The sequence below is a fragment of the Agaricus bisporus genome (assembly GCF_000300575.1).
Source record: "Agaricus bisporus var. bisporus H97 unplaced genomic scaffold AGABI2scaffold_4, whole genome shotgun sequence".
Classification (NCBI taxonomy): Eukaryota; Fungi; Basidiomycota; class Agaricomycetes; order Agaricales; family Agaricaceae; genus Agaricus; species Agaricus bisporus.
In genome coordinates this window covers 2648-27084 of record NW_006267367.1, presented here as the reverse complement: position 1 = coordinate 27084, position 24437 = coordinate 2648, and the positions used below count along the sequence as shown (strand labels likewise).

The 24437-nt window shown below is 45.3% G+C and overlaps 7 protein-coding genes across 7 annotated transcripts; 4 read left to right on the top strand and 3 right to left on the bottom strand.

Annotated features, from left to right (window-relative positions):
- Positions 1–1573: 1573 nt before the first annotated feature.
- AGABI2DRAFT_202095 (hypothetical protein) lies at positions 1574–4307 on the bottom strand (the record flags this gene model as incomplete). Its single annotated transcript, XM_006459669.1, has 10 exons — positions 3883–4307; positions 3662–3830; positions 3472–3607; positions 3339–3431; positions 3015–3283; positions 2905–2958; positions 2669–2841; positions 2556–2615; positions 2066–2490; positions 1574–2014 (listed from the first exon to the last, which is right to left on the bottom strand). Exons 1-10 carry the CDS (start codon positions 4289–4291, stop codon positions 1574–1576), a joined length of 2229 nt encoding a protein of 742 aa, XP_006459732.1. The 5' UTR covers positions 4292–4307.
- Positions 4308–6406: 2099 nt separating this feature from the next.
- AGABI2DRAFT_177555 (hypothetical protein) lies at positions 6407–7958 on the top strand (the record flags this gene model as incomplete). Its single annotated transcript, XM_006459668.1, has 3 exons — positions 6407–6636; positions 6792–6885; positions 6946–7958. The coding sequence occupies exons 1-3, from the start codon at positions 6436–6438 to the stop codon at positions 7956–7958; spliced, it is 1308 nt and encodes a 435-aa protein (XP_006459731.1). The 5' UTR covers positions 6407–6435.
- Positions 7959–8820: 862 nt separating this feature from the next.
- Positions 8821–9913, top strand: AGABI2DRAFT_116679 (hypothetical protein; the record flags this gene model as incomplete). The annotated part of the gene is made up of 6 exons (XM_006459667.1): positions 8821–9055; positions 9112–9194; positions 9242–9334; positions 9388–9447; positions 9505–9595; positions 9648–9913. 6 exons carry the CDS (start codon positions 8821–8823, stop codon positions 9911–9913), a joined length of 828 nt encoding a protein of 275 aa, XP_006459730.1.
- Positions 9914–10050: 137 nt separating this feature from the next.
- AGABI2DRAFT_191588 (hypothetical protein) lies at positions 10051–14078 on the bottom strand. The gene is made up of 26 exons (XM_006459666.1): positions 13866–14078; positions 13716–13816; positions 13608–13666; positions 13479–13553; positions 13314–13425; positions 13217–13263; positions 12947–13151; positions 12766–12897; positions 12461–12714; positions 12378–12408; positions 12267–12328; positions 12116–12215; positions 12003–12059; positions 11917–11950; positions 11740–11870; positions 11617–11684; positions 11496–11564; positions 11355–11441; positions 11193–11307; positions 11129–11142; positions 11067–11075; positions 10930–11016; positions 10730–10877; positions 10698–10703; positions 10418–10614; positions 10051–10356 (listed from the first exon to the last, which is right to left on the bottom strand). Exons 1-26 carry the CDS (start codon positions 13943–13945, stop codon positions 10189–10191), a joined length of 2448 nt encoding a protein of 815 aa, XP_006459729.1. The 5' UTR covers positions 13946–14078; the 3' UTR covers positions 10051–10188.
- An 831-nt stretch (positions 14079–14909) lies between these two features.
- Positions 14910–17856, bottom strand: AGABI2DRAFT_202089 (hypothetical protein; the record flags this gene model as incomplete). The annotated part of the gene is made up of 12 exons (XM_006459665.1): positions 14910–15395; positions 15449–15665; positions 15715–15881; positions 15933–16016; positions 16069–16148; positions 16195–16464; positions 16525–16615; positions 16668–16988; positions 17044–17130; positions 17181–17265; positions 17318–17471; positions 17532–17856. The coding sequence occupies 12 exons, from the start codon at positions 17854–17856 to the stop codon at positions 14910–14912; spliced, it is 2367 nt and encodes a 788-aa protein (XP_006459728.1).
- Positions 17857–19160: 1304 nt separating this feature from the next.
- On the top strand, positions 19161–21087 carry AGABI2DRAFT_38051 (hypothetical protein; the record flags this gene model as incomplete). Its single annotated transcript, XM_006459655.1, has 3 exons — positions 19161–20195; positions 20246–20758; positions 20815–21087. Coding segments are annotated over 3 exons (1821 nt in total), but the record flags the coding sequence as incomplete, so codon positions are not given.
- A 1402-nt stretch (positions 21088–22489) lies between these two features.
- Positions 22490–23366, top strand: AGABI2DRAFT_67380 (hypothetical protein; the record flags this gene model as incomplete). The annotated part of the gene is made up of 2 exons (XM_006459664.1): positions 22490–22870; positions 22926–23366. 2 exons carry the CDS (start codon positions 22490–22492, stop codon positions 23364–23366), a joined length of 822 nt encoding a protein of 273 aa, XP_006459727.1.
- Between the last annotated feature and the right edge of the window lie 1071 nt (positions 23367–24437).

The following is a 24437-nucleotide window of genomic DNA, read 5'->3' as shown; positions in this document are numbered from 1 at the left end:
GTGGTAGAAGGAAGCTAGATCAGCTAAGGGCTTTCGCAGAGAAGGCCGCCGAAGCCGGTTTGCATCCGCTCTACACTGATTATGAGCTCGCCGACCATGTTCAAAAGCACGACGTCGTATATCTCTTCTTGCACTCAGACACCAAGGGTGATATTGTGGTATGTCATTGATTTTCTTTGTCGACGCTTACTCATCCGTTCATAGAAAGCCGCTCGTGAAGCTTCCGAACCTCTCCTTGGTTCTCCACCTGTCTACGCTTCAGCCTCGCAGGACCTCTTTACTCGCTATAGTGTCCCTCCATCCGCCACCTGGGCCCTCTTAGCTTTCAAGGACCATGATATCGGGAAATCTGCAGGCCAGCTCTATGGTTTCCCAAATACCCCTCTCTCCGAAATGAGCCCCTGGTTCATGAAGCACCGTATTCCTTCGTTCCTCGAACTTGCGTCAGATTCATTCCAGAGCGTTATGTATGCCCCACAACAGCCACTTGTTCTCATTGCTGCTGTGACTGGCGAAACACGTGGCAAAGTAGAAGCGAAGCTAGAACAACTTGCATCGGTCTGGAAGATGCGGACTGGTGGAACTGGGGAGATGAATGGGAGGCAAGTCATTTTTACGTGGATGGATAATGAAGTTTGGAAGGACTGGCTGAAAAATATGTATGGGATCAAGCATGAGGATGACGGCGATCTAGATGATGTGAGAGTCGTCATTGCGGATCACGCAGTAAGTGACTCTTTCTGCGAATTTAAATTCTTTCGTATTGAGGGGTTCCCACAGCGACTGGTATATTATGAAGAGGATGTCAGTGGACACAAGATTAAATTGGCCAAAAGCGACACCCTGTTCGCTACAATCGAGAAAGCTACGGCTGGTGAACTGCACTATCCTTTGCCCGCTAGCCCAAAAAAGCCATAGCTCAGATCACAAGATATAAATAGATCAGATATATAATCATCTCGACTTGAAAAGACGTTTCCCTTGGCCCACAATCAAATGTTTTGAGGAGCGAGAAGCTCTCGAGATCTTCGGCTCATTTTATTCTTATCTTTTATATGTCAAAGTTTGTATTTATGTATCCCGAATATAACAGGCAAGCAGCGCGAGAAGCGTGCATGCCGTCTCCTAATCATTTGAACGCATATTTGACCCATGCACATTGGAAAAGCTATCCGTCGAGAGATAATCCCAACTTGACCATATTCAGGGATTTAGTTATAAACAATTGTAAACGGACCTAAGGGAGGGCAGGAAGTATCTACCATCTGTCTCGAGACTGGCTGATGAGGTGAAGCTCCAAGTGACACAGGGTATATTAAATATTGCTAGCCCTAGCATAATAGTAGATCAGAGAGGTTAGAGTCCATCAGACCACAATTAGAAACTGGAAGGAAATGTGCGAAGGAAAGGTCACTTGACTCACTATTAGAAATAAGAAGTATCTAATGTCTGGATTTGTGTGACGGAAAATGTCCGACGCTACTGATTATCAACGTCAGACGCAGAGTTCGACTTCCACAAAGATAACATATAAAAACTATCCCATGTAGCTAAATATCTGTGCTTTGGTTTTTCACGAGACGCATCGAAACCTCACTTCCCCGATATGCTGCTCGATTTCCTCAATATCCATCTTCCGCCCAATCGGCAACCCAGGCTGTCCACCATTTCCTTCAGGCTTTCCAGCAATGACCAACTCATCCGCGTAAAATGCTGCAAGCCATGAGTATAGATCCAACCCCCTCCTGGGCATATTCCTGGGAAGCTTCGGTACAAACAAGGCAGCGCAGACCCCCAGGGCAAGGAAAGACGCAAGAGTAATGATCAGGGGAAGATGCTGAATGAAGGCAAATGCAAGTACACGATCGGAGTACGATCTCACAGCTAATGATCCAGAACCAACCATGTATGGGAGAAGGTTGGTTGCATCAGCTCGCGCTTTGAATCTTTCAAACAGCTGCGCAGATAATGATGTGTAACCAAAAGGACCGTTCCCGTCTGTACATTCTATAGCCTGAGAAAAACTATCAAGACAAGATCCCGGTGAATATAGCAACAAACGCACAATAGTGGAAGGAACATAATCCATATCGGCACTTCCATCCTCTTTTACAAGCTGGTTTACACTGTTTTGATGTGCGGCCATATATACCGCCTGCATCCGTTCCGAAGTTAAGTTTTTCCTCACATTAGGATCACGGATAGGCTCCCCAATAAGGCTCTCCTTTTTCGTCTCGAGATCCCGCACAATATTTCCTTTTTCTACAATTTTTTGTGAAGTAGGGTTACCCACCGACGAGTTATACACATCAACAATCCAGGGTTCAAAAATTTCTATGCAAGCCACGGCATCGTAGCCAATGTGTGTCGCCAAACCGTTTGCGTCAGGAACCGCTTCACCCAGAATTGAAAATTGACCTTGGGCTGCAAAGCTTGTGTTAAGCCTAATCAAAGCAAGCTCGAGAGAAACAAATCCAGTGCCATTTGAGCCTAGAACATAGGTATTATGCGATTAGATACAGGCGAATGAAGTGATAGATCGCATGTTGACCTACCGATATCATATAGAGGAAAGCTAAAATAACTAAGGGTGACGCCGTTTGGCCAGAAGGGGACTAGAAATCGTCATTAACGACTCAAGAAAAGGCGGAACTAAGCAGTAACCTACCTGCTGCGAAGGTGTCGCTTTGTTTCATGTTAGAGGGCCATTCTTGGTCACCTGGTTTTGTCCCAAAAATGGGGAAACTTGTCGGAGGCGGCTTTCCGTAGTAATCCGATAAACTGGCAATCGTGTCCTTCGGGATAAAGACATATGTCTGGCCGGCTTGACTGACGGGCAAACTAATTTGAAATTGTCAGAATTCAGGACACGGACAATAGCATACTAGATATTCCGGTGCGTACATGTTATTGCCTGGTATTTTGTCGCATTTGATTCTTATTCCCCATTGAGGTTGTCTGATGAGTTTCTCATGAGACACCTTTACGATAGAATGCCAGCCAATTGTAAACACCTTACTATATTCCCCGGAACCATTCCTGCGTTTAAACTGGTCATCGATGTTGGAGTATGTACCGATGATTCGAGTACATTAGTTTCCCTTTTCGTCTCGAAGGTTCCAAGACCATGGCCAGTATTTTTCAGCTGTGATTTAGTTCGCTGGGAAAAGTATACCACGTCGGAATGACTTGAATTGGATGGGTCGGTCCATTGGAAATCAACTACTTGAGGTAAGCTTTGATGACTAGAGTATGACGACAGTGTCCAAGTAAGTAACGTGTTCTGGGGGGAGATGGTCATTCAGGCACTATCGATGCATCAATGGCTGAAGACGAACATTGAATACTGAGTCAACCAAAGCAGACGCTTTCTCATTGTCGGCATCCGAAATATCCCCATTGATTGCAACTTCCGTGTAAGTGGATCCGTCCTCTTACATCTATCAAAACCAAACAGCAATCAGATATCACAATCCGACCCAACCGAGCATCTCCAACCTGAATCTCCGTGTCAATGACGACTATGCGGCCGAAAATAAAAGGAAGGACAACAGAGAGCACAAAAGCCACGAGGAAGAATAAAACGTGCATGGACCAGGGGCGAGCGCTAGAATTGGTTTTAGGAAGACAATAGGACCTGTAAAATTATCCAGATACTTACTCGTAGTGGGTACGGTTCTTGCGCGCAGTGCCAGTATAGAATATTCGATTCCAAAAGAGTCGAAATCCATTGATAAAGCCCGTTGGGTCGTCAACATGCCTCGCGATACGCTTGAATTGCACCCCTGGATGATAGTGATTTTGGGATTGGTGTATTACAGTTGCCCAGACTAGTTGACCATTGATCAATCACTCCAGCGGGCGGGGAAGTATCAGACTCACCGGTAGCTTCTAGGTGTCTCCTGGAAAGTTGAAGCAAACTGTTTCCAAGCAGTACACCTGTAATACCAGAACCAATACCAACAATGAGGCGCGTCCAGAATAAAGTACGTCCTTTCGCAATTTGTACAAAAGCAAGCAAAACGGGATAGGAGATAATGCAGAAAAACGTGTGGACGGCCAATGATGTCCATTCTGGCACTTCGTACCGTTGTGAAAAAGGATGCTTTCTCAGAGGTTTGGTTAAGCCCAGACGACGAAAGAATGATGGTGAAGGAGTCTTGAGGAGAGTCATTTCATCATCGAGCGTACCATAGTTGGGTGTGTCTAGGCGAGATGTGAATTTACTTGAATATGGAGCGTCCAGCTCGGAGATTGAGTCATCGTTCTTTCCAAGCTCGTATAGGTGCATGGACTCGAATTTGTTTGCCCTGCTAGTATCTAATGGGGAGTAAGACCACCAGTTCTTGGGGCCTTGTCTATTTCGTCGAGCATTTTGTGAGGAATCGGTGAAGCCTGTGTAGGGGGTGGACGGTGTCCTCTGCATGGCGACCATGGGAGGATCAATGTAACTGGAGGATTGTGGCGTCTGTGGTACCTGGAATACGAATGGACTTGGCGGAGTGTCACTCTCGGCGTTGTAGAGGAAAGCAGGCATCTGACTTGCGGAAGAGCGGAAGGAAAAAGATGACGTCTAGACAAGACTTATGAGCCGTATTATAATCCAGGGTGAAGCATTGAAAGGACCGTGGATACGTAAAGCAGATTCCATCTGGCAAAGAATGGCTATCCGGCACAATAGGAATGGTGCTTGTTGTGGTCGGCGCCGATGCTTTACATGATGAAGATTCACTCTAATAATAAATCCGATCATGAGATCATTGTATCAGCATCAAGATATCCGGTGGATGTGTTTGGTACCTCACTTGATCAATCCACAATGAAACTAACGCCCGAGGCCCGTAAATAATCGTTGTTGCAGAAGATCTCGGGCCTTCTCTTCTTTCTATACTGGTATCAGCGACCTCTGAACGTAATAGTCGCAGTCGTACGAGATCGCTCCAGCGTAGACCCTTGATCATCTGCTGCATGGTCGAGAACTCCATAAGTTGAGTAATGACTGCGCTTCTTCCCACTGACTGAGAACACAAGAACTGCTCCCTTGATCAGAATATACATTCTCCACAGATACAGTTTCGGAGCTCTGGAGCACTGCCTCGAGGACTGATCATCTTGGATTCGCCAAGTTCAACCTCCAGCGGAATCTATCTTGGCATTCCCACCCATTCGGGATGCCGCGCCTGTAAGAAGAACCCATGCGTCATGCAAGTGCGGTGATCAGCCCAGGTTATTCCTTCTCTTTCCACTTCCTCAGTATCGCATCCTACGGGAAGTCTCTCTGATCTTTGTGTTGGATGATGTACCAGTATGGGCCCGCTGACGATTCATATAGAGCAAGTTTCGGTACGCTCTTCCTTTCAAACTGTTTCAACCCCCTGGAAGAGCGTGTAGTGCGGCAAGAAACTGGAGACTGGTCGCCAGCTACGCGATGCTAATATCACAGGCTCTTCCTACGCCGTCCCGCTTCGCGTGCTTCCCTTGACTGTCCTGTTTCGAATTGAAGTATCTGTCGAGGAAATGAATGAGATATTGACATTTGAAACAGTTGCCAGTTGGGAGACTGAAACCGTTGTTCAGGGACCTGCAGTCATAATAAGTACTGACGTTTGAATTCTGCGGGACCGAAAGGAATGTATAGTTTCTTCTCTTCCGTTTCGGGGCTTCTTTCTCTTCTGACAGAATGTTCCTAGACCGGTAGGTGAGTCGACGAGAACCAGCGACACAAGGGATATTCATTATTGGCTGGGCTGTAGGGGGTTTGGGGAAAATGTCCGGAGCACTGAGAAAGAACCTCGTTGACTGCGTGTCTCTGTCTTTCCCGGTAAACTTTTGTGCTTCTGCATACTTCTCTGTATGTCCTGTGATATATCTCCGAGGAACAGGAAAAAAGCGTACTTTCACCAGGGTCCGATATAGTGTTTATTATCCAGTCGAGGATGGTGCACCTGAGCGTTTGAGAGTCTTCTTGGATCCCATGGCACTATGCAACAGAACTTCCCTGATTAGCTATCATGATGCAGAAAGTAAACTGACGCAGATGCGTTTTGAGGGTACATACATAGCTCGGATGATTTTGGGGGTAAGGACTAATGAACTGTCCTCTGTAAATGTGCTACTTTGAAAAGTCGAATATCTACTACTTACAGTTATGGTAGTACTCGGTTGGACGGAGCAGGTGCTCCCACGTCAATGCAATAGAGAGGGTCAATGCCATCCAATGTATCACCAAAACCGCCAGACAACTGCCAGATATGATGGCCGAGGAATTCTCGAAGGGCAATATGACGTTTGCCTTCACAACGAGGTTTGATTAGTTTCACTTCTGGTTCTGGATTGTGGAGAAAGACCAAAGTGTGATGAATGTGTTTGTTTACTATTCGTCATGCATCATATTCAATGGCCTCGCCTCCTCCTTAAACCACCACCACAACGATCATGGACGTCGCAACCGACGTTATACAGTCGATACCTCAGGCAGAGCCGGAAAATTTGCTCTCATACGATGACTCGGTTGCCTATGAACAACAGGTTCCAACTACCACCGAGGAAGATCCTCGTTCTAACCTGGCTAGTCGAATAGGCAACACAAAAATTTATTTATTGTCAGAAGCGACTGCTGCCGCCCATAGTGCCAAGGTGTGCCTTCCCTCATCTGTCTGGTTGTCTTTATGCGAAACTGATCAAGCCCGCTCTTATTGACCTGCTTCGTGGCTCCCTGACTCTACCTTGCTCTTTTGGAAAACCTTCTGCGCAATGGTCCTGCTCGTGCTCCACTGTGATGATTTGTATAGCGCAAATATGGTGATGATTCCGAAGAAATTGTCTTTGAACGCACGAAGCGTGTTAAAGAGTCTACCGAAGACGACGAGGTAGAGATGGAAGAAGGTATGTCTGTCCCGATAATTTGTGTTTCTTCTGCCTCTCAATCATCTTATAATAATTCAGACCTAAGTTACCGAGGAAATGCCATTCTTCTGCAAGGGACTCCAATCTCTCACCTGCCCACCGCCCGACTTTTTGCCTATGCCAAACATTTTGACACAAGCCCACTCGGTCTTGAGTGGGTCAATGATCAAACCTGCATCTTTGTATTCGAATCCAACTCCCTTGCCCGTACCGCCTTCTCTCACCTCCAAAAGTCTACTCTTGAAGACCCAGACGCGGATGACTTTGTCACCGTGAAACCTATACCCGTCGCTATATGGCCACCGGAGACGCGCATAAACCAGACGCTTGGCGTAGGAGAGGGCTTGAAGGGAGTGTTAAAGATGAGATGGGCGCGATTTAACGACGTCAAGAAGAGAGGAGCCAAGAGGGAGAGCCAGTTTTACAGGAAGCATGGGGAGGATGCTGGGAAGGAGCTTTTCAATGGTCGAGACCTACCCCCTGTCCAAAGATCAAGAATTGAAACTGGTCTCGAACAGAATGTCGAAGATCAGGAAAGCGAACGAAAGAGACTGGACGCGGAATTGGACAATTTCCTTCGTGAGCCTGATGAAGAAGAGGAAAAAATATCTGAAGTTGAGCAAGACGATCAGACACCAAGTTCCCCTCCTTCGAAAATGCGGTCAGATTACATTGCAAACGATGGACGAACTCTCCTAGACCGATTTTCGGACCCGACCCTTCTCGAGAGCAATCCAGCGGACAGGTTAGAACTCAAAGACCGGCTGACAGTACCTTTACCACGGCGAGCGCGTGGAAGGGGAGGGTCGCAAAGACATAAAGCGGACGCCGAAGGGGAGTGGGAGTCAAATTCAGGCCCTTTGTGGGATAGGTTGTCAACTTTGGATGTTGATTCAAATGGGGGTCGGAGGGGTGGCCTGCGGAGGGGTGGCTCTAGACGGGATGCAGACGATTCGAGAGATGGAAGGAGAAGTAGAAAGGGAGATGATCGCCCAAAGAAGACTCAACAAGAGCTGGATGATGAGCTGGATGCGTTTTTGAAACAGGAATGAGCCCTTTCTATGGGGATACTAACAGTTTGCTTGTTGTATGTTATATTATAGGTGCTGGTCCCCTGCGGCGTGTATGTACAACCCCATCTCGATCCTTGATTATAATACATTGAATTAGTCTCTGCTAGGAATGATACTCCAGCCTGAGCTTCTCCTAAGTTCGAGTCTATCTCCTCGCTTGATCAACCAAGTGAGTCAACTGAGTCGGAAGATGGGGCTTAAATGGTTAATAAGTGAAGAAAAGCAGTATGCGTTTGAGACCTGCGTCCGTAGATCGCTGAAGTTCCCCAACGTCTTACGCTGAACGTCAGTGAAGTGTTGGTGACTGGTTAAGAGAGGAAACGAGCCATTGCTACAACACGTCTTAAAAGCTTCAAGTTACCTACCGGCCCTAGTCCCCTCCGATTTCGGCTGCTTCTGATCGGATTAAAGCTAAAGGTATGAAGCTCAAAATTTTCGTGGACGGCGCCCGATACCCCTTCCTAACCGGAACTTTGTGAGCTATTTGGACGTTAGGAGACGAGCCAACCGTCACTTCTCCTGCTACAGGGAACACCTTAAATACGCCGCCTGAGGTCGAGCAAGAAGGTTTATCCCCTCCCTCAAATCCCCTGAGCTGCACATCCATCGATATCCATCATCGGCAATTCCAAGTCCATGGAAGGACTCGTCCTGTCTAATAAAAGTCCAGGTGTAAGACAATATCCAATGTGTCTTTTACTTTTTGACGAACAGGCTGGAACAATTCTACTAGCTCTTTGGTTATAGCCTCGACGTTCTTCTTTATGGTGTCTTAACGGTTCAAACTTGTAAACCAGCCAAAATCATCTTTTCGAATTTCAGACGCGAAGTACTAACAACTATGTCGATTCTCATTCTACTCTTCATTGTTACAGATCTTTACTATCTGGGGTTCCCAAATGACAAACGCTCAACGAAAGCCATTGTGCTATTCGTTTACGCTATTGGAACATCGCAAACTGCATTCGCACTGCATGACTTCTATACACTATTTTGTATGGCCGTGGACGACGGACCACCAGATCTTCGTTGGTCTGGATACATGTGGTTCGTGGTCCCAATAAGTAGTGCTCTAGGTGAGTTTTATTGATAGTTAATCTCTTGCTTTGTTGACGGCCATTCATCACAACAGTTGCTGCGGTCGCCCAATTCTTTTATGCACATCGGATATATACAATATCGAAAAACAAACTCATCGCAAGACTTATAGTAGTAGTAAGTATTATTTTTTTTTGCCTTCCGAAGACATTAATATTTCATAGCTCGCATCCGTCCAACTCTGCTGCGGTATCGTAACCGCCGTCGTAAGCTATTCATACTTGTTCCTCATAGTGGGAAGAGTCATCGATGTAATAGTGAGTCGGGAGCAAAGTACTTTTGTCGCACTCCGGTGTCACCTACATAATAGGCTTGGGAATTAGTAGGAGCCATTTGTGACCTTGTCATTGCTATATACATGTTCCGTTTCGTAAGCTTTATATTCTTTTTGAAAATGTCGATACTCATATGTGATTTTGCCGAACAGCTGTCAATCCGTATACGACAATCATTCAGGTCGATGAAGATATCCCTTACCAAAATAAAACGACTTATTCTTGAGACGGGACTCTTAACAAGTAACTAAGATCATCACTTTGATTTTCTATATTTATCTGACCATCTTAACAGCCATAGCAGCAATCACATACGTGATTTTATCATGCACATCCTTAAATGGTTTTATGATTCCTGGGATATCCATCAGCAAGATATACAGCAATTCCATTCTTGTCCTCCTCAACAACCGTTTCACAATACCTGGAGGAAGGAACTCTTTCAATTCAGAACTTGAAATCGATCAATTCACTACTCATCAGCTGCAGACAGTGGAACCGCAAGGAGTACTATTGGAAAATCTTGATAGGGTAGGAGCGAATAGATTGCAAGAAGTCTGAGAGAGAAGTTTGTACTTGCTAAAATTAATACCACTAACTTAGCGTCGCGCTACATAGTGGCATTGTATATTTCCTTACCTTCCACTCGACACACCCACCTCCTGTTGCGGGAAGTAAAACTCTAGCCATACTGTTTTGGGGTTCGATAATATCATTCATGATTTACTATCAATCACCACAAAAGTCACGGAAGTTGGCTCAAGTGATTTTAATAATTGTCAAATAAATCTGTAGGGAAAAAAACAATAGAGAGACCGGGATCTCCATTCTCTGCTCTAGATGTAACCTCCCGTCGAGATCGAAGGTGGGAGAGCATCTATCCCGTCTCCACAAGAAACGTTGATATCATCACTAAGAGTAAGCTCAACGATAGCACCTGTTTTGAAAACGTCCCACTCCAAATAACAATTGGATTTGTATGGTTCGCCATTGACCGTAACACGCTAATAACATCCAGCATAAGGAATCGTTGTGAAGAAACGAGAATGAAAATAGTTGCATTACCTCAATAAAAACGCGACCACCTTTCCCGTTCTCTGTATTTCCTTTGAAGTTTTTGGATCTGATTACGGTTGTCGTGTTGAAGACAGGATTGAAGTACGAGATCTCGCGGAAGAATGGAGAAGAGAGTAAAATCTGCTCAGTTGCTGGTAAAGGATAAAGACCAGCAAGATAGAAAGCAACATAGCTCCCCATCGCACCTAGGATCGAGTCAAAATTAGTGCTTTACGACGAGGAAGAAGATAAGTTTGAGCACCAGAATCTGTGAATATGTTAGGGTAAACAGAACGAGGGAGGACAGCAGTTAAAACTGACCGTCATTCCCAGGAAGGCCGTTGACAGATGTGTTGAAAAACTCTGTTATGATTTCTCTCGACTTCTGAGTACTAAAGCCAGGCTTATTAGCATAATGATACATGTATGGTATCTGTTGTGATGGTTCATTGGTGGCCTCGAAATAGTCCTAATTTAGGGTCAGCGAGAAGGATTCGGTTGTAATTTCGTAAGTAACTCACTTGCTCGAAAATGAAGTCTAATCGACGAATGAAGCTCTCGTTTCCGCCTTGAAGTTCAATCAATTTTGCTGTATCTTGAGGAACGTACTTAAAGCGAATGTGTTAGTAGTGTAAGATGGACACCACAGAAATCTTACTTGGGAATACTAATCATTTATCACGCATGTCAAATCACAACGAAAGATCAATGTTCACTTACGATGATCGGAGATCCTTAATACTGCATTAGTGTATCTTGAAGTCCCGTGGAATATTTGACTTACCTTCATAAAACCCATCTCTATTAGCGGCATTCAGGAAGCACGTCGCTTCCTCTGGATCATGGATACTGCAGTGACGAGGATCGGTGAAGTTGAATGTGCCATTGGCAAACCTCGGCTAACCATCTCAAGTTATGACACAGATGAGACTAGAAAGTGGCTAACCTGCATCATGCCCTTCACCTCTGGATTCCCTGGAACGCTAACATCTGGGTTCCAAATGTTCATGAAGTTACCGGCTCTACCGAGATACTAGATATAGACATCAGTATCACGCTAATCAAGTTAAGACGTTCAAATATAGACCTTATTCTGATCCTCAGTCTTGCCCAAAGCCTTCGCAACTTGTGCAATAGAGAAATCATTGAAGGCGTGCTATAACCAGAATACCTTAATGATCGTCCCTTAGTAACAAGTCAATGCTTACCTCAAGAGTTCGAGATACTTGTTTGGTGTTCGCACCTCCTGGGCTAAATGTGTCGTGTGGGATATAGCCTAGATGAAATCAGTCGCATCATTGTTGATGGTGGCTTAAGAGGCAACCACCCACCTAGTTCCTTCCAGACTCCAGCCTGCCGACCTTGCAGATTCCAGTTGGGCGATTCAATTTCCGCGTCCGCTAGTAAAGCATTGTATAAGTCCTCCTGGGACACTTTGAGCGCCGCTGCATGTTCATGAAACCTATAACACGTTAGTAACCATCCAAAATGATATTACCTCGACCTACTTCACGAAAAATTCGCCCAGAATAGGATCAGCGTCTGCGATTATATTTATTAAGGTTTGTTTCATAAAATGATACAAACGACATACTGCTGCCACCCTGAATAAAGTGCATCGCTGTCGCTCCTCGACATTCAGGAAGCCATCCTATTTGGAATCTCATGTGGGAATCTTCTTCAAAAGAATCATAGAACATCACATACCTTCATGTTTCTGGATATCAATCAGTCCTCGGACAATCTGAGCAAAATTTCCCGGGTCGTGAAGGGACATAAGAGGGTAGAGTGTACGATAAGTATCCCACTGCAAAAGAATTAAGGCCTATACCTAGATTATTGGATGGGAACAACATACATTGCAGTAGAAAGAGTCAAAGTAAGGCTCAGTTGAGTTCCATTTTGGATTTTCTCCGCTATCTGTAGGATGTTTAGTTCTACCGCGCATTTGCAGGAAATGGTGCCTTACAATCTGCTGGAGATATATGCGTTCGATACAACTATCAAGCTGGTGTGAATCTTGACCGCTTTCAAATGATTTTCAGAACGTACAGAAGAATAAAATAGTTGGACAGTGTCCTTCGAGACTCCCGTTGCATCCACCTGTACGCGACCCAGAAGATCATTCCACTGAGCGCGAGCGTCACTGTGAACCTTCTCGAAATCGAAGTCAGGTATTTCTTCTTCAGCATTAGCACACGCTTGTTCACTCGATATAAATGAAACGCCGACGCGTGCTAGAATGGTTGTTTTCCCACTGGGTGCGGGCGAGAAAGTGAATAGAGCACCCATTTCATCAACGAAACCTGTCGCAGCACTATTCATTGATTCGATGGCATTATTAAATCCCCTCATACCAGAATACAGTTGGAGTGCATTTGTCGTTCCTAGAATGGGAAAATCGGCTAGCCATGCCCCATATTCAGTTGGTTTACCGAGGTCGAAGCCATCGCCCTTGAATGTGACACAAGTAAATGCACTGTACCGTCCTGTCACTGTCTCAGCTACTTAAAATTTGTGTCTGCATTCAATGCTCACCTGGACCAAAAGAAGCAGCAAAGGAAGAACCTCCCATGACTTTAGCGGTGTCCGGATCGAGAGTCATGACGGGATCGGTGCTACTTCTCTGTCCATCATTGGTGATGTCAACGAGGATTCTGGGATGATCTGTCCCAGCAGGGAATGTATAACGATGTAAAGCTGTCCGCCTCGTAGCCGTTAGTTCGACCTGTATAGAGTTCGACTGCATTTGGTTTAGCACAAGCTTACAACAGAAAATAAGTGAATGATCTTCCTACTGGCACGCACTAAATTGGTAGAAAAGTAACCGGGCGACGCGAAATCATCAGGGGAGCCTATTGACTCGTTAAATATTCTTTAAAGCGTCTGCAAAATAAAAATCTACCATCCGGAAGGATGTGGCGCAAACGCTTTCGGCTATTTAGCGAGGTGGGACATTTCCCAAATGAGGAACATTCTGCAAAGGGCCAAAGCTTGAAATTCGACAAAGGAATGGCCTAGAAATGCGTCAAATCACGCTTCCATAACTCCAGTAGCAGAGTTGACGCACGCCTCCTGTTCCGCTGTCATGCAACTGAGAGAAGCCAGTTGCGTTGAACTGCGGATCTCCATCATATCCAGCATGCTAGGTATAAAACAATGTTAGAGGTAAACATGTGCAAGATATGGAAGATACTACTTTGCCAGGGGAGTCTGTGTCCATTCCTGCCTTCACCATTCCGTGAGGTAACGTGGCACCTACGAGAATTTAACCTGGACACATCACCGATTGAAAGAAGGAAAATACCTGGGAAAACATGTCCACCATTGGTTGTTCCGATTAAGGGGAGGACAAGACTGGCGGGGTCAGCAATGGGAGCGACCGCAGTGCTTGTCGGAGGTTCAACACTAACAACACTAAGGGATGACGGTAACGGAAAGCATGATGATTTCAAACCTTGAACTAGAGCTTGGAACAGTTTGAGCATTGGCCTTTAAAGCGTATATGAGACACAACACAAGGAACGTCCGACCCATCCTCCAGTCGAAAGTTAGTGCAGGACGGGGTAGTCAGGCTCCTTTTATGGGATTTACGCTAGGCGATCAGGTGGTTCGAATGAACCATGCTGCATGCAATCTAATCCAAGATGGTCCGAAACAATGCATGGAACTGCCAAAGAACACTAATTGAGTACCTATACCTGGGAGCGAAGAATCCGAGAATCCATAACTTTGTCCTGAAAGAAGTTAATGAAAATACAACAAAAGTCTCTGCGAGCTCCCACGTCGTCCTTGGCTCCACTTCGTTGAATAGGAAAGCTGCGATTAGGCGGTCCCTTCCCTTGCGACATTACACTCCATATTTAGGGCCTGTGAGGATGCCGCAGTTTTGACCCACACATCATAATTCCCATTGCAAAACCTTCAGAATTTGAATCCAGGATCCGCCCAGATCTAATTGGCCTAAGCTCAATCCGGCTGAAAAGGAGCAGTCTTCTTAGTGGAAGACCGAGATTCTTGAGCGGATACTAATAAGGCGTGAGTAAGGCTCTCCAAAATTTACGTTCACTCATTGCTTGTAGTCTTTTGGCTCTGCTTGTTCAACTATCATTCGAGATGCTTCAAGGAGATGACGAGAAGAGCAAATATACCTTCAAAGCTTCATCACCGGCGGCGGAGGATGCCGACTCTGAAGAGGTTCTCCCCCTGACCACGTGAGACAGGTCACCACCTCACTTTGTTGTTTGCAATAGAGCGATTTGTGGAATCCAGGCGATCTTGATTTTCAAGAAATTATGCCATAAGCTTTCCTTACACGCCACGATTTATGCCTTAGAGTCTCAAGTACGTGACTCTCCAAACTGGCTGAAAATAATATTACATACAATTTGCACTGATGTTGTAGTAGGGCCACAAGACTTATGAATATCTTTAAGTTAACCACTCTTTTGCTCAATATGCATGAGGTAGGGAAAAACAGTAGTGAGATATTACATACGAACTAACTCTTCCGCTTTTTCTTTCGTTTTTCACCTTTTGGGGCGTTTTTAAGAGCGCCTAGGACATCCAGTAGCCCTTTATCTGTGGCATCTCTATCCGCAGAATTCTCTTCCTTAGCAGCACTCGCCTGAGGGTATGGAGGTTTTACTTCATTTCCCAAAGCGGCTTTCTTGACCTTATTCCCGAGCGACGCATTGAATAAAGCATCAATTTCGTCTCCTTTTCGTTTCCGCTTTTTGGTCGGCTGCGGCGAGGCTACAGGCTCAGAAGTTGCAACTTGTGGGAGAGATGATGCTGCTTCTTGTTTTTTCGCCAACGATGACTGATAGACGACGTCTGCTTGTCTCTTCTTTTCTGTTTGGAAATTTCGCCATTCTTCTGGCCTGCGTTGCAGCAGGTAGAGGTTAAGATTACGAGAAAAGAACTTTCCATAAAAGGAGCCGGCGAGGGTTTGTTGGTGAGGAAAAACGGATCGTGCAATTTTTTCCTACACAAGGTTGAGGTGAGAAAACAGAACCTGATCGCAAAAGTGCTACGAACTTTAAGGTAAGTATCGGCAAAATTCCAGCATCGATCAACTATCCGGCTACCAAAACGGTCGTCCGCGAGTTGATGGTAATGTCCAATAAAGCCGAGGACGAATGAACGTTTTGTTTTGGAGGGTATTGTGGATGAATCTAAGAGGACATCGTAAATCCTTGAACTAGAGCTATTGTGAGCCAGTTGGATTCGTTCCTCTAATGAGAGCGAATTGATGCTGCGTAAAACTCGTAAGAGATTGTAGCGGAGATATCAGGACAAGTTACCTTTGTATAACAATTTCATAATGAGGCTCCGGGAGATGAAGAAGCGACTGTAAGAGAAGAGATCCTTGTATCTGTGGTTCAAGTAATTTCTTGTCTTTTTTGTTTCCTTCGCGTGAATGTACACGACTTTCAGCGGTCATAACAGTTGACTTGCGTGTTTGATAGTCCTTTCTTCCATAGTGAGTAAAGATTGAAGCGCTCATACTGACAGCCTTTACCTTAAATGGGAGCAAATATAGAGCACAAGGGACTAAGCTCAATTTTTCTTCGGCGGTGTCTAGAGCAAACGCAGAGAAAACGGCCTTTAGAGCATTTGTTAGTGATGTCATTGTCAGCGCACACAAAGCGACTCACTTTTACAAGTTCGTCGCCCAGTACCCGCAAGTTAGCTACTCGATCAACTACTGCTCGCAAAACACCCGACCTTGACGCAGCTGTCGTCTGATAAGCGTACGGTCGACGTCACTGCAAAGTTCATACCAATAATCTTTTGCCAAGAATCGGCTAGCTCCTGACAAGCATCCAAAAGTTGTTGTTCATCTGCCCTCCCAAAAGCCTTGGCCACCACAAAATTCGCTACAGGATGCACTGACAAGCGAGGTAGTTTCCCTTTCAAATACAGGTTCCATAGTATACGGAAAGCATCATCTGGCGCTCTTGTGATGATGGTTTCTGAAAGATGCGAGGAAGTTGTGTCGCGTAACAGCGTATTCAAGTAATCGGAGCTCTCTAACGGAGCGTTACCTTCTCCTGTACAACAATCAATGAGTGATACTTCTTCAATGGCGCTAACAGCATTTTACACTCAACTGCAGGCGCTTACAACTCCCACCGTCACCCTATCCATGAGCGAGTCGGGCTCACCGGAAGAGCCTAGATCTGCCTCAACCTCCAACAGCATCTGCGAAGGAATGAATACAACGGCTTGGAAATTAGCTTGTATTGGGGCGTACTTTCAATCCTGGGCTAGCGACTTTACTCGCGGCCATCGCTCGAATTTCATTCTCATCTAAACCAGACTTGAGGACCTCAAGGAACTGCTTCGTCATCTGATGAAACTCCGAGGGAGCTTGCAGCTGTTTAACAGGCTCCCTACCCTTGTCTTTCTCGAAGACAGACTTCATCGAACCTTGCTTTGCTTTCCATGCTGCACTTTTTTTCGACCTTACGAGTGACTCATTGGCTAAGTTGGGGCTGAGTAACACCAGGAGGCTCCGAATGACATGCGAGGCAAAAGGATCCATGATATGACTTGGAAATGCCGGCAATAGTTCCTTCAAGCTATTAAGAAAATGAATGGATGAAACCTGAAAAGAATCTGGGCCTCACCTCGCATATATCAAGAATGAGTTGTTTCATTGTGCGAAGCTCGCCTTTATCTTGAGAGTCGGGCACACGAGGGTAGATACCTTTCATCTTTTGAACGTTAGTGCTCGGTAGAGAAAACGCTGGGACATGTATGGCACCTCTCTTTGGATTGTATCCACTGCAAGCGTAAATAGGGTTTGGCAAACATGAGATGCAAACCGGTGTTTGATTAATAGTTCGTACCTAAACATTATGAGAGGAATTGTATCAGATTATCAGGCGATTAGTCACTCACGAGCCAGCCATACTGTCCATAAGCACACGACGGACGAAATCATCCATAGAGTTTGCCATTCGTTCCAGAACGATTGAACAATCCGGATCCGTTGCTAGTTCCCTTTCCTTTCCTTGCATCTCTGTCAATGCGGCAACGAAGAATAATCGTCGCTCTGTACACATAGCAGATTGCGATAAGTTACAAACACGCTTTAAGGATAGATTCAAGGTACCTTCGTTGGGATCGATATCTGTATTCCCGCCCATCTCCTCACTCTCCACCTGACTGCTTTGCCAGTCCTGAATCTGCACATCCACAGTCCTGAAATATGCCTTGACCTCTGTATCGACAAATCCAAAAGGTGCTTCTGGGTTCGAGGTGAGGATAGCGTCACTCTGACTTGTAGAGGGTAAGATCCAAGATGGTTGTGAAATGTCTGCTTCATTAAGGTTCAATTTGAAACCATCCTCTCTTCCGTCTTGAGTCTGTTCATGAGAATAGTCGTCTTCTTCTGTGTTTTTGTGCCTTCGGCCTCTTTTACGCAGGCCCCGTGGCATAATGATATAGAAAGACAAGAGGTACTCATTCATCAAAAAATATGTCGGCACCTGCCGGCGCGGATCATTGACCGCGAAAAATGGCGCGGTACGCATGTTTGTAGAGATACCGATGCGGGATACGACTTAATTACATAACAAAATATATTATTTTTCAGGTCACGTTCTCGGCGCGGTACGCATGTTTGTAGAGATACCGATGCGGGATACGACTTAATTACATAACAAAATATATTATTTTTCAGGTCACAATGGCGCGGTACGCATGTTTGTAGAGATACCGATGCGGGATACGACTTAATTACATAACAAAATATATTATTTTTCAGGTCACGTTCTCGGCGCGGTACGCATGTTTGTAGAGATACCGATGCGGGATACGACTTAATTACATAACAAAATATATTATTTTTCAGGTCACGTTCTCACTGCAGTTGAACTTCGAACGCGTCGCCTGTCTTACGCGTCTCTATCTCGCATTATGGATGTAGAAGGGGACGAAGCCCTCTTCAGCCAGTTTTTTTGGTCCGACGACTTTGCAGCCGAACTTGCTCTTGCGGAGGGCAACATCATCTCTGAAATTGCCCCTCAGTAAGTGCAATCCCACACGTTTAACCATCTAAATAAATGCTAATCCTTATCTGCAATCATCATTACTACTACCAGGGAAATGAACACGGCTAATGAGACTGCCGCTACTGGATCCAGAGAATCTAGGAGCATTCTATTTACAGCCAAATCTGATGGAAATCCTGACAGGAATCCCATCAACGGTCAGTTAATTCCCTATTGAGTAGTGCCATTTTCGTTACTGATGGATCTCTCTTCTTACTACAGGCGAGACAGTATCACCGACATCGGATGCGGCCGCAGATGCCCCTGCAAAACGACGGCCAGGCCGGCCTAAAGGTAGCAAGAACAAATTCAAGGCTGCTGATTCCCAGTCAGAACCCCGCCGTCCCGTTGGCCGTCCAGCTGGATCGGGTCACAGACAGCTGGAACATGCACGGCTAGCTGCACTCGGACAGCTACCGGTTGCTACGGTGAAACGAAAACCCGGGAGGCCACCGAAAGCGAATTCTGCTGGTGGACGTTTTGATATTCAATTAGGACAGTTTGTAAGTTCTCAATTACCACTCAGATGCTCTTATGATGTTGATACCTCGAAGCAGGTTGTCAACAGTCGTCCGCTTGGTCATAGTTTGGCACAAAACAGTGAAGACACCCTTCCAGTAAGTCGTGTTCATGCTTCATATACATCAAACATTCAATGCTCTTCCCTATTTTCCATTTAGGTCGTTCTACCTTCCGCATCGCCATCACAACAACCAAGACCAGTAGCACCGCAGTCCGCTAGTGACTGTGTGTTGCCGCAATGTGATCCGGAGCAGCTCGTTGAAGCCGGTGCAACTGAAGAAGACAATGCTGAACCTGGAGATGATGCGTACCTGATGAGAGATGGAATAGGGTTAGAAGATGGAGATGATAGCTATGAGGGACATGAGAACGAGAAACCGGGGTCGCTTCCACTGTGGCTCTTCTCCGAATTCAAGGCCAAAGTGGCTGAAGCGGATGCTCGCAACGATGATATGCTTCCACCATTGTACCGTGATCATCGAACATTTTGGTTTCCTCAACTGTCTGCTTTTTTTATATTAAATGAAGGTCATATCAATCCCGCAAAACTATATAATCCCCGCTTCTTTCTCTGGGACCCTCAAGTCCTATGTCCTAATGGCATCAAATGTCCAATCCCGCAATGTGGTGCCCGTCTTGTTCGTCACGGGGTCCTTCACCGACCACGACGTTGTATCGATGAATGCTCTGCATTTTGGATCATCGGATACCGTTATCGATGCCCAAACTGTCGTCATCCAAAGTCGGGCAGTCATACTGTGACCTTCTGTAGTTGGGACCAGAGAATCCTTGATGCTCTGCCCCCTGCTCTTGCACACAAGTTCCCAGCCTATTTAACTCATCGAAGTGGACTCGCAAAGTCAACATTCCACGTTCTCAGGTCATGTTTCCAAAGTGGAATGGGTGCGAAGCAGTTTTCTGATGCTTTGCGACTCTCCCACCTTCTTTCATATGATATATTGAGACTCCAGTACCTCTCAACCGTTATCACTCGTAAATCGATGGGAAAATTCTTGAATCAACAGTTTGAACCATTTCTATCCTTTGACGACACTTCTCCGAAAGGATATCGTGGCTATGTTCCTAGCTCCCAGTGGCTTCGCGACCTTTATGACGCTTTCATTGAATCTCATCAAAATGAGATCAACCAGCATATGTCTATGCTGACAGCGAATATCTGTGGGATTGACCACAGTCATAAGGTAATGTAAGGGATTATATTCAAAATTTGTGTACTTAATCGTAAAAACAGTTTCCGAAGCACATTATCCGTGTGGATGGTGTCCCGATATTCACTGGCCTATTGACCATGACAAATGAAGTTGGCGAAATTCGCGTCTTCAATCTTGTTGGCAGTAAATCACATGAAGCATTCCGTTCATCGCTCGAGGAGGTTCAAAGGTCACTCATAACTTATGGACATCCCCAACCATCGATTATATATACGGATAACATGATTGATAAAGCCTTTCTTGAGGGCATTTTCCCGTCGCTTCGTCAAGGGGTCACTCCTGTTGAGAAATACTCTCAACTCGAACCTTTTACGATTCCATCTGATATCAATATATATGTCAAGAAAACGCCATCAACTATTGATGATGCTATGCGGCAAATCCTCGATAATCTTGAGGATGAAAATCAAAAGCTTGTCATTGGCTTTGATACAGAGTGGAATATGGAATCCTCAGTTCAGGGTGGTTTCGTTCGAAGTGGAAACACGGCACTAATTCAAATTGCGCATGAGAAAGTCATCTATATTTTGCAGGTAAGTAACAATATCTCTTTTAGACAGATGAAATTGCTTACACCGAAAATTTCAAGGTGGAAAGATTAGTAGCTTCGCGAAAACTTCCTCATCAACTAGCGTTATTATTAGAAAACCCCAATGTGATCAAAGTGGGGCGGATGGTCAACACTGACCTTCGTTCTCTTCAAAATGCTTCCAGTGCAAATACGGAATTTGTTGGAGGCATTGACCTTGCGAAATTTGCTCGCGACCGCCTTATTCCATTGGACAGTCGATGTAGCCTGTCCGATATCTGCGCAAGTGTTCTTGGTAGACGACTCAACAAGAACGTATCCGAACGCCTCAGCAATCAGTGGGAAAATGATAATTTGACCCCACAACAGCTAAACTACGCAGCACAAGATGCGTATGCAGCATTGTGTATATATAAATCACTGTACCAGATTCCACTACCCTCACCGCTCCCTACAAACCCTGAAATTGGCCTTCAAGTACACATCTACCACGATGATCATACTCGACTAATCGCTTATGGTCAGATTAGTCATCAAAGCCCGAGATGCCTCGATGGTGTTGACCTTAACAAGCACCGCATCATGGTTGAAGTTACGCGCATAGTTGTTCCAGGTGCAATTATACGAACACATAGAAAACCACTGAGTGAATTCGGGCCCGTTCCATTCAAAATCATCATTCTCCGCTCCCGCCTCAAAGTCTCATCCTCGAAAACCTCAGATACAAGCTCCTGCTGTACGATATCTAACAAACCGGCAACTGCATCCACTAGCCAGGTTACACTTCCTGAACCCACCATTTCTCCCAACGTCATCGAAGATGCCAACGGCTCAATAGAATTGGCTCTTATAGCTAATAGTGCCGATTCTATCCCATTAGCCGCCCTCATGGAAGAGCAGAACCAACAAGTACATACGAGCGAGCACGGTCGAAGCGAATATGTCACCGACCAGTCATGTTTGAACGAAGGAAAAGACATTCTTGGTGTTACACCAACCGACTGGCCAACACTGGTTCGGAGTCGCATTTTGAAAGATCCCTTCCATGTATTCAATATGATATACATTTCACGCTCACATGGCCTTCGGTTTGATTTCCTCAATGCACTCCGAGATGCAATTTTCATTCCAGATCTTGAAGACAAACGACGGATTGAATCTTGGGGTGCGACACTCTCACCACCGATGACATTCGAAGATTTCAAAAAAAGTTGCCCAAAGACTTTATGGAAGCATTGTCGACGTATCATTCCTCCTCCTGAAATCTTATATCCTCTTGTTTATCAAGTTTTCCATGCTTATGGACCGCTTCGTGATGCTCAGACTGGCCGAACCCTATTCGACTCAAATAATTGGAAAACGGCCAAGAATATATTGGAACTTATCCGATTAGGTCAACTTTCTGATCCTCCTGGCATTTCACTCTATACACAAATCGGCAGCAGTGAAAAATTTGGTAGTCTCCCTGTGTATCGCTGCTCTCGTGGAACGAACCAAACAGAGGGAGGAGTTCATACACAACTCCGGATTCGGCTTCCAACATCTGGAGCTAGTATCAGACACGTCAACTCGGCCCTTATGGATTTTGTACTTCGACACAATCTGTTGGTAAGTTGTTGATAACTTGATAAGGAACACTATTGACTCAATAATGTGAAAGGTTGGTGCTTTCAATCGGACTGGACAGCGCTACTTAGGCCATTTTGATATTTGGATCACCAACAAGATACAGGAAATGTATCTTGCACTCGAAGAAGTCTTTGCTGACAGTTCTGAAGCACCCAGATTGACGTCTTGGGTGAATGGTAATCTCTACTTGCAATCTAGGGAAGTTATCGGAGTTTTGCCAGTTCCAAATCATATCCGCGAGAGCTCGGGAATGAGATCGTTTGAAGCAACCCTTGATTCTGACCAACCACACTGGTTTCTTGCGCAGATACAAGGTACTCGAAAACCAATTCTTCCGGTTCACTCAGCTAGCGAGAAAAGGTTATTCCGACAGCTCCGGCAAGAAAACGCTCTCTTCAATTCACCAACGGTTGACTCTCCTGACTGGAGGCAAGCGGTGAGGGTTTGGAACCGTAAGGCTGATGAAATCGAGGGTATCTCTTACAAGGTGGCGTATTTTCATTCTAATCCAATGTCAGCTTTTAATGAGAACTTATTCCTAGCTTCCTGAACATCTCTCTCTCTATTTCTCTGCCTGGAAATCAAATGTCAATGTTAAAGAAAATCTTTCAATGACAATTACTCAACGAGAACCAGTACTGAAGACCATTTTAGACCCAAACCGCTCCCTAGCAGCTCCATCAGCTCTTGTATCCCATCCCTGCCCAAATCGTGTCACACACGGGTTTCTGACCCTAGATGATGGAAACCATGCTTTCGGGCCATCCAACACGTCTCTTGATGCGAGTTCCTTGGCAACCTCAATTGCAAAGAAGCGTGTCGGTGCCACAATTGATAGTACAAGGCCTGTAAAGAAGGTGAAAATACGCCATTGTCGGAAGTGTGGAAAAGCAGATTGTAATGGTAAAATGGCCCTAGATCGTTGTCAAAACCGGTGTCGCGACTGTCAACAGGTCAACTGCCGTGTGTTAGGGCGACTGTGACTGAGATGTCACAGGTCACACCTGAACTTAAGAACTAGGAGGTAAGTGACAAAAGTTTTATTAGGCGTGAACCTAAGAGAACTCGACAGAGTCTTCTACAAGTTTCTACCTACTTTATATACCTAGGCTACTGCGCACAGACCAACTACCCTAGGTAACTATTTATATACTTGACATGAGAAGAGAAGCGACATATGAGAAATAAAACTAATTATACATTGACATGGGAAAGGAAGCGTTTGACATGAGAAAAGAAGAGTGGAGCAAGAAGAAAGTAAACAAGAACAACTTTGATCATAAAAATGTCAACAAGACCAAACAAACCATAAAAATGTCCACAAGTACAAACTACTCCCAAACAGGTAACTCGTTCACACAAACCAACGCCTCCCGAAGTAATTCCCCAACATCGCATCGCAGGGGCATAGCACGAAGAATCCGGCTATTGCCCATTGCCGTGGTCCCCAGTATCCCCATCTCTGTATTACCCACGCTTTCTGTTCCCCATAGTCCCACATTGCTAAGCATACCCTCCCACACCGTCTGCACCGATGATCCGATAGGTTCCAACCTACCGGTCTTTCCTCTCTTCCTATAGCCGCCGCCCTTCTCCTCCATTGTACTTGCTCCGCATGGTTCGGAGGTAAGAAAGATAAGATAAGATCAACGAGCTCGATAGGTAGATCTGTAGCTTGCGCCATCTTAACAGTGTGCCGATAGTTTAGCCTCCGTCGAACTGTAGCAGCAGAGGGAAATTATTATGTAATAAAAGGTGTGACAGATGTGACAGCGTGACGCCGTGACATTCTGGCAAAGTTCTAACAGTACCCCCTCTTTAAAGTCGGCTCCTCCGGAGACGACCTTTCAAGATCTCCATGTTCGCCAATTTCGTTCCAACTTCTTAAGATATTCGGCATCAAACTGTTTGTCATCCCATCCGAATAAGGCTTTGGCTGTGAATCGATTAGGTAGTTCCCGTTCTTGGAAACCTGTGTCACGTAAAACGTGATGTATCCTATTGAGTTCCCCATAGAGTTGGTGGAATTCAGTAATCATTCTTTTGCGTTAGCC